Source organism: Pangasianodon hypophthalmus, chromosome 3 (genome assembly GCF_027358585.1).
Source record: "Pangasianodon hypophthalmus isolate fPanHyp1 chromosome 3, fPanHyp1.pri, whole genome shotgun sequence".
Classification (NCBI taxonomy): Eukaryota; Metazoa; Chordata; class Actinopteri; order Siluriformes; family Pangasiidae; genus Pangasianodon; species Pangasianodon hypophthalmus.
Window position 1 is genome coordinate 20,586,783 of NC_069712.1, and position 15,252 is coordinate 20,602,034.

The 15,252-nt window shown below is 40.4% G+C and overlaps 1 protein-coding gene across 4 annotated transcripts in view; it reads right to left on the bottom strand.

Annotated features, from left to right (window-relative positions):
- The window catches only part of atp10d (ATPase phospholipid transporting 10D), a 31,974-nt gene that overhangs the window by 5,268 nt on the left and 11,454 nt on the right, over positions 1–15,252 (bottom strand). For all 4 annotated transcript variants that reach the window (XM_026939085.3, XM_053232792.1, XM_026939092.3 and 1 more), the window contains 17 exons: positions 14,445–14,649; positions 14,207–14,292; positions 12,945–13,051; positions 12,661–12,792; positions 12,392–12,504; positions 11,470–11,722; positions 8,403–8,599; positions 8,130–8,306; positions 6,341–6,917; positions 5,268–5,365; positions 4,924–5,050; positions 3,447–3,631; positions 3,030–3,324; positions 2,282–2,358; positions 1,215–1,340; positions 899–1,099; positions 459–539 (listed from right to left, as the gene is read on the bottom strand). In XM_026939085.3, coding sequence (XP_026794886.3) covers positions 459–539; positions 899–1,099; positions 1,215–1,340; positions 2,282–2,358; positions 3,030–3,324; positions 3,447–3,631; positions 4,924–5,050; positions 5,268–5,365; positions 6,341–6,917; positions 8,130–8,306; positions 8,403–8,599; positions 11,470–11,722; positions 12,392–12,504; positions 12,661–12,792; positions 12,945–13,051; positions 14,207–14,292; positions 14,445–14,649 — 3,037 coding nt within the window. The remainder of the gene's footprint in view (positions 1–458; positions 540–898; positions 1,100–1,214; positions 1,341–2,281; positions 2,359–3,029; positions 3,325–3,446; positions 3,632–4,923; positions 5,051–5,267; positions 5,366–6,340; positions 6,918–8,129; positions 8,307–8,402; positions 8,600–11,469; positions 11,723–12,391; positions 12,505–12,660; positions 12,793–12,944; positions 13,052–14,206; positions 14,293–14,444; positions 14,650–15,252) is intronic.

The window sequence follows — 15,252 nt, forward strand, 5'->3', positions numbered from 1 at the left end:
CTGTGCCCCAGGCCTCCTCATCTGACTTCAATGCCTTACCTTACTAATGCTTTTGTGGCTAAATGGGCAAATGCTCAGAGCTGTAGCCCAAAATCTAGTGGAAAGCCTTCCCAGAAGAGTGGAGATTATCATAACAGCAAAGGGGGACTAAATCTGGAATGGGATGTTCAAAAAGAACATCTGATGATAGGTACACCTAGAGGACTACCTCTACTTTCCTGAGTCGTGCTAAATGATGGGAAACTGATGCACACTTGGCCAGAAAATGGACAGCCTCAAACTAGGACTTGTTGAATCATTCTGAGTGGTGTTGCTTGGTGGAGAAGTGCTATAAATATATATTATAATATTTAAAAATAATATTCTAATATTTACACAGCTGAATTCAAATTAGCAAATGCAAAGCAGTGTGTCATGAATATATGCAGACAATGTAGTGGACCTCAAGATGGACTCACACAGTATGGAATAAAGAAGCAGACCAGGCTCTGGTAAAAAGCATCCAGCATGTTCAGCCAGAAGGTGGAAGGGAGGTAGGCCTGCAAGCAAAGAGAAGTACACAGGCATATTACAAATCATTGGAAATCCAAAAAAGAAAAAAAAAGTTTAATTGATAAAGAAAAAGGTTGTATGATTTCAGAACTTCAAAGTAGGATAGACTGATTAATAACTGTTTTATTACAAGGAAAAAATAATTTAATGCATTGTATATAAAAACTATTGGGCATTAAAAATTAATCCAACCTAGACAAAAAGGTAAAAAAAACATCAATAGCAATGTGAGTGGGCAGAAAAATGGAGCACACAACATCCCTACATCCAAAAATTCTGCATTGAACAAAAGCATAAAGAGTGTAGCAGCAGATCATACAGGATGACTGTTAGGGTACTTCCCTACCTGAGAGTTCTGTCCAGCTTTGTAGAGCTGTGGCAGGGACAGGAGTGTGTCAACAGACACGTCCTTATCCAGCACACCATACAGCAGAGGTGGAGCTGACGTAAACAGCAGGTTAAAGAAGATGAGCACCCAAGAGTTACTCATGGTGCTTCCTGAGAAACCACAGAAAAACTGGAACCAGAACAGCAGATTCACATACATCTAGAGAGAGAAAGTACAGAATTGAATTAATCTATGCTTAATGTTTAAAAAGGTGTTTCATATTCTGGTCTGCTAGAATAAATCTGTGTGCATATGTGTGTTATTTGATACTCACAACATTCTTATAAAAGAAGTACAAGATCATGTTAGCTAGTCGTGTGTAGCACCAGTGCCCATGAACCAGCAGCAGTTTTCTCAGATGTTTAAATCTGGAGATGGCAAAATCACTGGACATCACAGCCTTGAGAGCACATAACAGAACCAGGCACATAATGTCCCATTACCTACTTTATACAACACATTCAGTAGGTAACGTACATTCATTCAAATTGTTTCTTGTTATACGTGAAGATGTACAAGAAATGGAGAATGTATTTCAATGTTACAAAGTTTTAATGTACCCTTGAATATTTGACTGTTTTAACTATTTGATTTTAAACTATTCAAATGAATTGTGCTGTAGAATAAATCATTTCTTTTTTTAATGCACTAGAAAATAATTTAAATGGTCTAGGAGAACATTTAAACCTTCACAAAGAATGCCAGAGTGGATGAATCTGCATGAAGAAGCAAACTGGAAACCTCCCCTACTCTGATTATGCTATTAACAATGTATACTATGCTGTTCGTCAGTCCTACAATGGGGAACTCCAACAGTGTGTCTGAACTTCAGTCTGACTCCAGAGTCCAAAAAGGAGACAATTTACTAAAATCAGCAGAGAAATCTGGACCAAATAGGTTCAGGTGAGAAATCTGGACCAAATATTTTATTTCCTTTTCACCTATACAATTTCACATTTTCACATTTTTATATGTGCAACTGGCAGAAGTTGTTAAGTACACAGAGATTACAACATGACTCCTAACTTACACTTACTGCACTAGTGCTTCTGCAATACCAAAGGTACTCACACATACACAGTTCACTACTATCAGTGATTCATAAGCTGTCCAAGGAACAGTCTGATGAGCTCATGACTAAAGGATTTATGAGTTTGGACCTGAGGGGGAAGGTGTTTCCATTACCGACAAGCACAGTGTGTATCAATTGCAAGTCTCCAGAGGTTGTACAGATGTAGCCTCTGTATTGAGGTCAATGCTGAAATCTGACACCCCAGTAACTCCTGTAACTAGAGCATAGGAGAACAGAGAAGAAAGAATGGGAGGCGTGAACAAGTATACCTGCATGCCTTCTTGACCTGAGATGCCAACACCCACATCTGCCACCTGAATCATACTGACATCATTTGCTCCATCACCTGAATACCCCATACACACACATACATATACACCCCACACACATACACACATACACACATACATACACTTACTTTAGCACATTACAGCAATTGACACACAAACACAGTCTAATATTTCAGATGCAATGCAAATTTTCTGTTATTTTGTTGTGTTAGTCAAATCTGCAAGGACTGGATGAATGAATATTAAATATTCACAGACTTGCCTGGTGCAACATTGTATTGTCTGAGATTGTTTTTTATAAAACAAAAGTACACAAACACTTCCAAAACAGTGATTAAAATACACTGTGGCCAAAGGTTTGTGGACACCTGACTATCACACCCACATGTGCTTTTTGAACATCCCCTTCCAGACTTCGTCCCCTCTTTGTTCTTATAATAACCTTCAAGGGAAACTGTAATGTTACAGCATACAAAGACATCCTATACAATGTGTGCTTCGAACTTTGTGGAAACAGTTTGGGGAAGGCCCATATATGGGTGTGATGATCTGGTGTCTACAAACCTTTGGCTATATACTGCATTTCAGTTTGATACTCATGACATGATCATGGAGATAACAGTGTGGTCTCTGAAAACGATTCAGGAAACACACTGTGGTTGCACTTGTACTCTGACTTAAACAGTCAAACCAATTACTATAACACCATCATAGAACACATACTGACCTATAGCGAGGGTTGTGATCCCCAGGGAGTCACCAACAAGTCGAACGACTTGGCTCTTTTGCAGGGGGGTAGATCTGCAGCATATGACCGATCGGCAGCTGACTGTTACATCCAAGAATACTTTCTGTAACTCCTTCTGCAGGGCAAAGTCTAAAGTGCGGCCATCAATCACTAGTGTAAAGCCGGAGATGCCAGCATCATCCTGAGACATATCCAAATCAAAGTTAGACAAACCCCTGTCTTTAGAGACTCTGATCTCCTGCTGGAGTTCTACAAGCCGAGCTTCACATGCTTCCTGTGAGAGAAAACACACATACACAAGATATTTACACTATAGTTATGTTCATAAAGGAAACTTAATAAACTGAACACACTATCTACTCGTTGAATACTCCAGAGATCTAATTATTGTCTCACCTTGCTGTCACAGTTGGCAGTAAGTAACTGGTCAGTTGCTCGTAAGAGTTTACAGGCACACGCAATGTTAATGGCTGTCTCCTGTTTGTCCCCTGTGAGCACCCATACTTTAATCCCTGCTCTCTGTAAAGCTTCAATGGTCTCTGGAACATCTTCCTGTAAGCGGTCCACTATACCCGTCGCCCCTGAAGACAGAAAGGTTTGTGATGGTGCCAAAAAAAATAATAATTAGAAGAAATAACAGCCATTTTAATTAAAGGTATAATCTGACACACTTTATGGCCAAAAGTATGTGGACACCTGACCATCACATCTATATTAGCTTATTGGACATCCCATTCTAAAACAGTTGGCATTAATTGGCCACCCCTTTGTGGCTATAACAGCCTTCACTCTTCTAGGAAAGCTTTCTATAAGACTTTGGTATGTGTCTGTGGAAATTTGTGCCCATTCAGTCAAAAGAGCATTTGTGAGTCACTGATGTCGGGTGAGAAGGCCTGGCTCGCAATCGACATTCCAATTCATCCTAAAGGTGTTCAGTGAGGTTGAGGTCAGGGCTCTTTGCAGGCCACTGGAGTTCCTCCATGCCAAACTTATCAAAGCCACGTCTTTATGGAACTTGCTTTGTGCACAGGGGTACAGTCATGCTGGAACAGGAAAAGGATATTCTCCAAACTATTGCCATAAAATTGAGAGTGTACAATTGTCTAAAATGTTTTTGTATGCTGTAGCATTAACATTAACATTAGCCCACTATCCCTCCTCCACTGTCGGCACTATACATTCTGGTAGGTAGCGTTTTTCTGGCATCCGTCAAACCCAGATTCATCTTTCAGACTGACTTATAGTGAAGTGTAATTCATCACTCCTGAGAACACGTTTTCACTGCTCCAGAGTCCAGTGGTGGCATGCTTTACACCACTCTAGCCAATGCTTGGCATTGCGCATAGTGAACCTAGGCCTGCGTGCAGCTGCTTGGCCTTCGAAACCCATTTCATAAAGCTCCTGACACACACTGCTTGTGCTGATGTTGCTTCCAGAGACAGCTTAGAACTGTGTGTTATTCTGTAATGAGTAATACAACAGAGGATAGGCGATTTTTACACGCTATGCACTTCAACACAAGACAGCCCCGATTTGTGAGTTTGCGTGGTCTACCACACAGTAATGGTACTCCATGATCCACAATTAAGAAACTCTGAGCTAGATGCTCAAAAAACACAAATAATTATAGCCTTTTCCTTTGGTTTTCTCTCCAAAGACATGGCCCAAAACACAAGGCTAAGCCTGCCTACATAATTTCACACATGTCAGCATAAATGGATGACAAGTTTTCATCTGAACAATATTTATGGAGATGGAGTTTTCTGTACTGGCAGGCAAGTTTAGTAATAAAAAGAAAAGATGAAGAACAAATTAAGAAAGTCCCTTTCAGTCTTTGTTTTATGTAAGGCTCTCTACCACTTCAGTGCCTCACCTAATAATGTAAGGTTAGTTTCCAATTTCTGAGCAGATTCCAAAAGAAGTTCTTCCCTGTTTTCAATACTGGTTTCAGCAAAAGCATGTTCAGTTAGCCAGGCCTTGTACTCCGCCTCCTGCAGGACCTGCCAATCAACAGCAAACTTCCATATTACTGACAACAGGAAAAAAGAAATGGGAATATATTCTTAAGTACCAGTTTTTTTTCACACAACTAAAAGGCAATATTTTTAGACCAACTGTGACAAAACACCAAACTTTGAATCTCATTTCCCCTTTTTATTGAAAGAACTGGCAGTTTAAAGTAGTGGAGATAGGAAGTGAGAAAAGTAGAAGACATACTCTTTTTGCAACACAGAGTGTTCGTAGGCCTTCCTTGGCATAGTCATCTAGGTGTCGCTGTGTTCGCTTCATGATCTCTCTAGAACTGTCACCATGATCTAGAAAACACACATCATTCAAACACAGTGTCACATCTGCCCCAAGATTACAGCATTAACATTATGTTAGCATTATAAAAAAAAAGCCCTAGCTGCAGTACTAAACTCTGGTCTATAAGTTCTTACAGTGAAAGCAGACATTTGCAATTCAAACTATTCTTTGGTCTGATAATCATCATGATCACTGATGAATTACTGATAATGGTAAAGAAGGTTGGTGTTGTCAAACCTTTGCTCAACTTCTTATTAAAAAAAAAACAACTTTGTTATTTCCATCTTGGCAATTCTGTTGAGCAGTGATGTCCAGTTATAAAAGACCAAGCTCCTATCTACTTGAATGGAGAGACACCTAAACCTGAAAAAGATAAGTTCAGATTTCAAACAAGGATTTGAAATCATGTTTGATATCCAAAAAAAATGGCATAAATACATTCTTTGGGCACAATAACACAAACTCATTTTTCCTAAGAAGTTGTTGAGCAAAGGCTTGACAACACCGGTCTTCTTTACCATCACCAGTGATTCATCAGTAAACATCATGATCAAACCAGATAATAAGCTGAATCAATCCAAAATGGCTGCTTTCACAAATATCTTCATGTAGCCAATCCACAATAACCCATATATTCTCTATATTAAACCTGTTAAGAGTAATAGGTTAACATTTGTTAGAAAGAGTGGTATGAACAGAAAAATAAAGGATAATGTCCCTAGTAAAACATCTCTCATAACATAGTGAAAAATCAGTCAGGACTGTCACAGAGATAGCAGTGTCCTATATCTGAATCTGCATGAATGTAAGAATCTGACTTTTTCAAACTTTTTTTAACCATCTTTACCAAGTTCTTTCTATTAAAGGGTGGGACTTTCTGTGATACAGCTACCACACTGAGTGTAAAGCACTATACAATTCATATAGAATTCATACAGAATGTCCATAGGCACTGACACAGAAAAACTGATGGAATCACATACCTGATGTCCCAGCCAGTTCCATAATGACATTGTCAGCTCCTTTGGTGTAGACCACTACCTGGCTGGTGAGTGGATGACGTACCACTACTGACATTCTCTTGCGGGCAGAGTGGAAGGGCAGTAGGTGAAGCAGCGGCACAGTGAGTGGCCCAGTGCCTGGCAGGGCAACCAGCAGCTGCTCCGGGGACCTGCCCAGCAGAGTGCAGCCATACGCCCTTGCAGCCTGCACCAGTGCAGCCTCATCCGGGCTCTCTGCCTCATATAGCAACTCTTCCTCTTCCTCTTTATCATCCTTATCTTCTTCTTTATCATTTTCATCATAGTCTTGCTCGAGCACCTCTATGTGGTGCTGCTGTTGAGGCGTGACGGCAGGGCTGGGTGATGGAGTGTGTGTAGGTGTATGTGGAGGCGTAGTATGACTGTGACGATTGAGAGAAAAGAACCTCCTGGTGTAGCCAGGAGGGCTGTCAGAGTTCTCAGCTGGGGACAATGAGAAGCGAGGGCGACTCAGTTTCTGCAGAAGAGTCTTCATCTCCTCCAGAGAGCGCAAAGGAGTGCGAGCCACTGGTGTCTTCACCTGAAGCAATCACGCAAGAACAGCTGGAGTTAATAACTCATATTATAACTTATGCACATTAACTGGAATAACTAAAAATGCTACCACTAATCAACCTCTTTCAGAATCTGAGACGCATGCTTACACACACACACACACACACACACACACATATATACGTAAGTTCATTCACGATGTGTGGAATTGGGATAGGTGGCTCAAAACTCTGTTGTTTGCAGTGCAAGAGGTCCCACAAGCCTCCATGAGGTTTTCCCCATTCGAACTATTGTACGGGTGCAAGCCTTGTGGCATCGTAGAAATCATTAGGGAAAATTGGGAGGAGGGACCTTCTAATAGCAAAAACATTCTGGACCTGAGAGCAAAACTGCACACCATAGGTCACCTAACACAGGAGAATTTGCGTCAGGCCCAAGACTGTATAACGGGGTACTCTGTTACGGGAATTTGCATCGGGAGATAAAGTACTCGTTTTACTACCCACATTGAGCTCTAAATTACTCTCAAAGTGGCAAGGACCCTTTGAGGTCACATGGCAGGTCGGAGAGGTCGACTATGAGGTAAGGCGTATGGATGCACTTCAAATATACCACCTCAATCTTCTTTTATGAAATAAAAAAGCACAATCCACCATTTTGCATACAGTTAACCCATTCAGATCCAGTCAGCAATATTATTTCCCATTTGATGTGTGCCAAGCAATAGTGAAAAAAAGGAAAGCAAAAATGGAATGACTGCTGCTTAATAATTTGTAGCTCATCCCTTATTCCATCATAGTCCCATCTTCTTGTTTTCTATTGGTTCATAAGAACCAAGAACAAGGTTCATAAGAACAAGGTTTGCAAAATTCACAAGCCAAAATTCACCTAGATAAAGTTGGCATTATACAAAAGAACAGCTACCAGAAGCACGTGCATCTTTCATGTGCCATGTTCCCTTCAGTGAACTGGCTTTTCTTCCAGGCTAATTTTATTTTAGTTTATTTAATTTATTAGTTTAGACTGACTGCTGCTTAAGCTGAAAAAGCAGGGAAAACATGGTTTTCAGATCTCTCCTGTATCGCCGTAGCAAGAGCTCAAAAGCCGTAAATGATATGGCTAAACTGTAAACACTGTAAAATGTTGGCACCTCTGGATTAGAGGTTACACAAGAGGAAGTGATTTACCAGAGAATAATAGAGAAAGTGTACTGTGTGGTGTACTGTGAAGATCGTACCACGTGACGTGGCTGACTGGGGGAGGACACAACCACAGTGTTGCAGACAGCAAGGGCGAGGAAGAAGTCTAGGATGTGTGAGAGTTCTGCAGCATCATACTTAATAGCAGAGCACTGAGGAAATGAAAGAGCTTGCAGCTTTTCATGCAGCTGCACATCTGGAATCACTGCACACTCCTGTGAAAGATTTACATGAATACATACTCAAATATCAACACAATCAAACACACATGAATATTTATGTTGGTTATGTTTCAGTTTTGCAATACTTACCATGGCACTGCTAAAAGCCCCAGGTACGTGATGGTGGTGTGTGCTATGTGGCAAGTGTGTGTCAGAAGCAGCAGTGAGGGTATTGAGGGATAAAGAGCTGCGGTTGCAGCTGAGAGACTTCCTGGAGCTAGAACGCAGCGAGAGTGTGCGATCAGGTCGGCCAGCAACCTGCTCCTCATACTGTTCCATAGCTTGCGCTGGAGGACACACACAAAAGCATGCAAGCAAATGCACACAAAAACACATACACACAGACACACACAGAGAGAGATCTACAGCAATTCAATAAGATTCAATTTCAGTTTTCAGGGCCTAATTCATAATACACACTACTGGGCAACACATACACTCCTGAGACAGTTTTAAAAGTAACACCTGTACCCCTGTTTATTCATGCATCTATCCGAAAAGCCAATCATGTGGCAGTGGTGCGATGCAAAAAATAATGCAGATACAGGTCAAGAGCTTCAATCTCAATGACTTTGACCATGGCACGTTGTATTGAGTATTTCAGATACTGATGATCTCCTAGGATTTTCACACACAACTGTCTCTGGAGTTTACACAAATGTTAGATGTTTGGAAAAAAAGACCAGATGTCCAGTTTTGGTGAGTCTATGCCCACTGTAGCCACTGATTACTGTTCTTGGTTGACAAGAGTGGAACTCAGTGTGGTCTTCTACTGTTGTATCCCATGGTTCATCATGCTATGCTTTGAGGGATGATTTACTGCTCATCACAGTTTTATGGAGTAGTTATTTGAGCTACCGTAGCATTCCTGTCAGCTCAAACCAATCTGGCTTTTCTCTTCTGACCTTCCTCACTAACAAGGTGTTTTATATATATACACTGCTCAAAAAAATTAAAGGAACACTTTTTAATCAGAGTATAGCATCAAGTCAATAAAACTCCAGGGATATTGATCTGGTCAGTTAAGTAGCAGAGGGAGTTGTTAATCAGTTTCAGCTGCTTTGGTGTTAATGAAATTAACAACAGGTGCACTTGATGAGCAACAATGAGATGACCCCCAAAACAGGAATGGTTTTACAGGTGGAGGCCACTGACATTTTTTCTGTACTCATCTTTTCTGACTGTTTTTCACTAGTTTTGCATTTGGCTAGGGTCAGTGACATGTAGCATGAGGCGATACCTGGACCCTACAGAGGTTGCACAGGCAGTCCAACTCCTCCAGGATGGCACATCAATACGTGCCATTGCCAGAAGGTTTGCTGTGTCTCCCAGCACAGTCTCAAGAGCACAGAGGAGATTCCAGGAGACAGGCAGTTACTCTAGGAGAGCTGGACAGGGCCGTAGAAGGTCCTTAACCCATCAGCAGGACCGGTATCTGCTCCTTTGTGCAAGGAGGAACAGGATGAGCACTGCCAGAGCCCTACAAAATGACCTCCAGCAGGCCACTGGTGTGAATGTCTCTGACCAAACAACAACTTCATGAGGGTGGCCAGAGGGCCCGACGTCCTCTAGTGGGCCCTGTGCTCACTGCCCAGCACCGTGGAGCTCGATTGGCATTTGCCACTGAACACCAGAATTGGCAGGTCCACCCTTGTTGCCCTGTGCTTCTCACAGATGAGAGCAGGTTCACCCTGAGCACATCTGACAGACGTGAAAGGGTCTGGAGAAGCCGTGGAGAACGTTTGGTGGTGGGTCAGTGATGGTCTGGGGAGGCATATCCATGGAGGGACGCACAGACCTCTACAGGCTAGACAATGGCACCCTGACTGCCATTAGGTATCGGGATGAAATCCTTGGACCCATTGTCAGACCCTACGCTGGTGCAGTGGGTCCTGGGTTCCTCCTGGTGCGCGACAATGCCCGGCCTCATGTGGTGAGAGTATGCAGGCAGTTCCTGGAGGATGAAGAAATTGATACCATTGAATGGCCCCCACTCTCGCCTGACCTAAATCCAATAGAACACCTCTGGGACATTATGTTTCGGTTCATCCGACGCCGCCAGGTTGCACCTCAGATTGTCCAGGAGCTCAGTGATGCCCTGGTCCAGATCTGGGAGGAAATACCCCAGGACACCATCCGTTGTCTCATTAGGAGCATGCCCCGATGTTGTCAGGCATGCATACAAGCACGTGGGGGCCATACAAACTACTGAGTACCATTTTGAGTTGCTGCAATGAAATTTCAGCAAAATGGACTAGCCTGCTGCATCATTTTTTTCACTTTGATTTTTGGGGTGTCTTTGAATTCAGCCCGCTGTTGATAATTTTCATTTCCATCAAACAATGTGGCATCCTTTCGTTCCTAACACATTACCCAGTCCATATCAGTATAGATATCCAGCATGATATTTTTCCCCATTGAGATCTGATGTATTTTCAAAGTGTTCCTTTAATTTTTTTGAGCAGTGTATATATGGTACATAGTAAAGTGGGTATGTTTGTATGTTAGTCATAAATTAAGTAAAAATACCTAGAACATGAAAAATAATTAGATTTTTGTTGACTTGCACAGCATATTTACATCTAGAAAATGCCTTTATATAACATGTACTTGACTCCCTGAGTTACATTTGTGGCACTTGTATCGAAAACTTTTTTGAAACTTTTGTCCACTTGACAATCTGACTTACATACAATACAAACAAGGCATTTATAAGCCACAGCTATCTCACTGTGTGGTTTTGAACTCTTTTCAAAATGACAACAGGCGGTTATGCAGCATGTTTACTTTAATCCACAACAAGCAAACTAGTGATATGTGTACACATAACTGCTTTAAACAGAAGTGTTGTGGCCTCAGTAATAGAATGCCCTGCAGGCTACAGTAGCCCAGGCTAAAGGGTGTTTATCCAATTTGGTAAAAGAAAGGTACCTAAATGTGAAAATTACTGCTAAATATATTTTTTAAATTAATATAGCATATACTAAAGCAATTAAAAGTGCATATTTGAATGTTGGATGGTGCTAGTACTACTCATTTGTAGCATAAACAAACCAGTGAAGAAAAGTAGTTGAGGTAGTTTAGCAAGTTCAAACAAAAGAACAGGGGCATGTTTGTTGTCTAATCAGAATGGGTTGAAGTGAAAGGCAAAACTTACCATGCTCATTATGAGGGTATTCCTTGCCGGCAACAGTGCACCGACGAAACAGCATGCGATTTTCTGTCAGAGTTCCTGTCTTATCTGAGAACAAGTATTGGATCTGTCCCAGGTCCTCAGTGATATTCAGTGCCCTGCACTGTATACCAGTATCCAGCCTGGCATCATACATATCCAGATCATTCTGGATAAAATAGATCTGCCCTAATTTCACTATTTCTATAGACACGTACAGAGAAATGGGAATGAGAACCTGTAACACAGAGGCACAGACAAATGAGCATGTGATCAGGTGGGGAACCTGAGCCTTCTGTTAAATAGAATAAGTCCTGTTTCACACATTATGAGGAGTGGATCAGGCATGTAAGCAGAACAAAACTGCACAGTGGAATTTTTCAAACAATGAAGGATAATGTATTACATTGTGTTGGTCATGATGTAGTGAAATGAACTGAATAAAAAAAACAATATTATTTAAAGATTTAAAGACATTAATTTTTGACCTTTAATTTATCCTGGTCAGGGAATGAGTTGGGAATACACCCTGGAAAGGAACTCCAGTCCATTGCAGGGCACCATGTGTATACACACACACATTCACACACTCATTCACACTTTGGGGCAGTTTAGCAAATCCACCTACTAGAATGTTTTCTGTAAGTGGGAATAAACTGGAGAACCCAGAGAAAACCACAAAGACATGGAGAAAACATGCAAAACTCCACACAATGAGTGGTGTGAAGACATTGATGTATAAACAAACAGAATTATTATGGATGGTTACTTGAAGCACTTATAATTCGAAGCACCATATTTCCTATAGCCTGTGAGAAAAAGGGATAAGAAGCAGATGAAGACATGCAATCAGTGCGAACAGGTGAATAAGAGGAGGGGTGTTTGTGGTGATGTTACCAATACACACCTGCAAAACAATGATCATAGTCCAGAACATGTAGAAGCCAGCGAGAGCTGGGTGTGTACCATCTGAGATCATAAAGATTGGATCCTTCAGGCTGCTCAGCCACACACCATGGCCTAATTAACAGCAACATCAACCATTTTTTAACAATGTAGATTTCAAGAAGTAACATCACCCTGAATATTTTTCCACACTCTGCTGTTTTAACTGATGAAGGGTATGTATTAGATGTGTGTATGACTGTGTGTGTGCGTGTGTGTGTTTGTTCCTACCTATAGCAGCCGTAAGGCACATGAGCAGTAGTAAGACTACACTCCAAATAATGTCTATGTTGAGTTTGCGCTCCAGTTTACTCCTCTTATAGCGTGGGCCACTGTTATTCTGCATTGCCTTTGTCTCATGACCTACATATATAGACATAGACACACACACACACACACACACACACAGCATCAAAAATTTTATCCATTTAAGTAATATGTTTGCCATTGTACATAAAGAAGTGTTCATGCCCTTGTCAGCATAATGAACTGTGTGTTTATTTCATGTGCTGTACCTGCATAGACCACAATGCCAATCACAGTCTCAGTATTCCTCACTGTACAGCTCCTCAACAGGAGATTTTCATTATGTAATCCCACCCGTACCTTATTGGGGTGCTCCCTTAACACACACACATGCACACACACACACACACACACAGACACCATTTGTTAAGAGAAAGCAGGCATACATATATGCTCATCTTAAAATAAAAAGCCAACATAATCAAAAGGACAAAAATAAAAGGGCATATGTTTGGCAGTCTGGGAAATTCCTTCACATGGTGAAAATTTGACATTTTCTTCTAAAGTTTTGAAAACTACTAGCTTTCCTGAACTGAAATATGTTTCTTTTTTTACATGTATATCACTCACAAGTAATAAATAGCAGTTGCTTTTAGACAATTTGCAGTTAGTTTAATATGTATTTCATATGACATAGACATTATAATAAACATCATGAAATCTCTCTATCTTTATACCTGCTTTTATTAATAGCCTACAGACTGAGAGTCTCATCCATCTAGCAGTCATTCTATGTTTCATAACAATATAATTTTTTTTATATAAAATAAGCAAACATAACATTACATAACATTTATAGGTTATTGGAAAACATTATATTTACAGCATACACTATTTTATGAGTCTTTAGTAGTTCATGTAATTTCTACTATGATCTTATCCTGTTTTAATATTATCATGAGATGACAGGCTATAAAAAAATCATATGCCTAATTCAAACATTTTAAAACTTTGTCTGCTAGCACCAGAGTGTACAAGCACTATTTTCTGTTGCGACTTTTGATAACCAGTATCTGATTACAACCTAAATTGTTGTATTTCATTATGGCACATAGATAATGAACTAGCTGAACAAAGGGTGGCATTTATTCACTGTGTAAGGAAGTCACATCTAGCAAGGTTCTAGAAATCTTTCAAATATGCAGACTGACTGTTTTTACCACCCATTTTTGACAAAGAAATTTGTTAAACTGGCTTCTTACCCAGCATGATCTTTGAAGAAAGCCTAGGCAACATTAGGAAGTTAATAAAAACATGTTTTAAATATATTTATGGTTTTTTTGTTTTTTTTTGTTTTTTTTTGAAGAAAACATACTAAAATATGTTATAAGCAGCAAAACCAAATTTTGGTCAAAACCCAGTTGTTTGTCTTTTTTTAGACTTTTTTCCAGAATTCAGTCACAGGGACATATGACTGGTTTCCCCAGACTGCCACACTTCTCTGAAATTTTAGTCATTAAGCCACACTCACATGTAGCCTCTAAAACGTCTCAGATCATCATTGGGGTTTTCACACTCAATGCGGCTGCTGAAGTTCTCTGGAGTAAATTCCGATCCCTGAGGCAGAAACGTGCACGAGCACACACACACACACACACACACACACACACACACACACAAACACCAGTTATTGTGCTTATATTTCTTTTGATATTTTGATTAAGTCATTACCATTAAAAAGGAGAAGCAAACACTAGATGATGGCTCACTTCTTGTGGCAGGCCTCTGACCACTTGTCTCTGTTTCAGGTTGGTTTCTCCGTCCAAGTTGGCAGTCTCGATGTGACACACTCCATTTGGGTCAGATGAGTGAAGCAGCACCATGTCAGCAGGAATGATCTCATTACAACACAAATGCACCACATCACCCACACACACATCAGCCCAGCGCCTCTCCACGTAGCACTGCTGTTTACTGCAACACAAAGAAATATTTAAAGCATGAGCAGTGTCAGAAATGCATTCTTTTATGGTAACGTACGACAAAAATATACATAAAACATATATAACACAAACATACACTTCTGTACCACCCCATGTGTAATGGCTGCTTCAATAAACAAAGCATCATTCATTCATCTTAAAACCCAGCCTCTAATAGACAAACAGTAACCTGAATCGTGCCCATTATATCAGGACAAGTGATTTATGTTGAACTAGGCTAAATAGCTTTAAAAAACACTTTACTGTGCAGTGCAAATAACTACTGGGCCTCAATGCTGTACTCTATATGACTTTCATAGTTTAACTTGCAGGAGTGCAGTTCTATTGACAGGTATACATTCATGGGAAAAAGAAAGTACCTAAATAACAATTGGGAGGTCCTCACCAACTTCTGCAAACAAACAAATAACTTCAGGTGACAACAAAAAACGTAGTATGTTGTTCAATATGTAGTCGTTTTTTTTCCCCCAAAAAAATAAACCAACATTTAGAAACCAGGTGGAAAAAAGTAAGTACATGCTTCCTACTTCCTGATATAATGGGCACGAATCATTAAAACATTAAGAGAGTAATT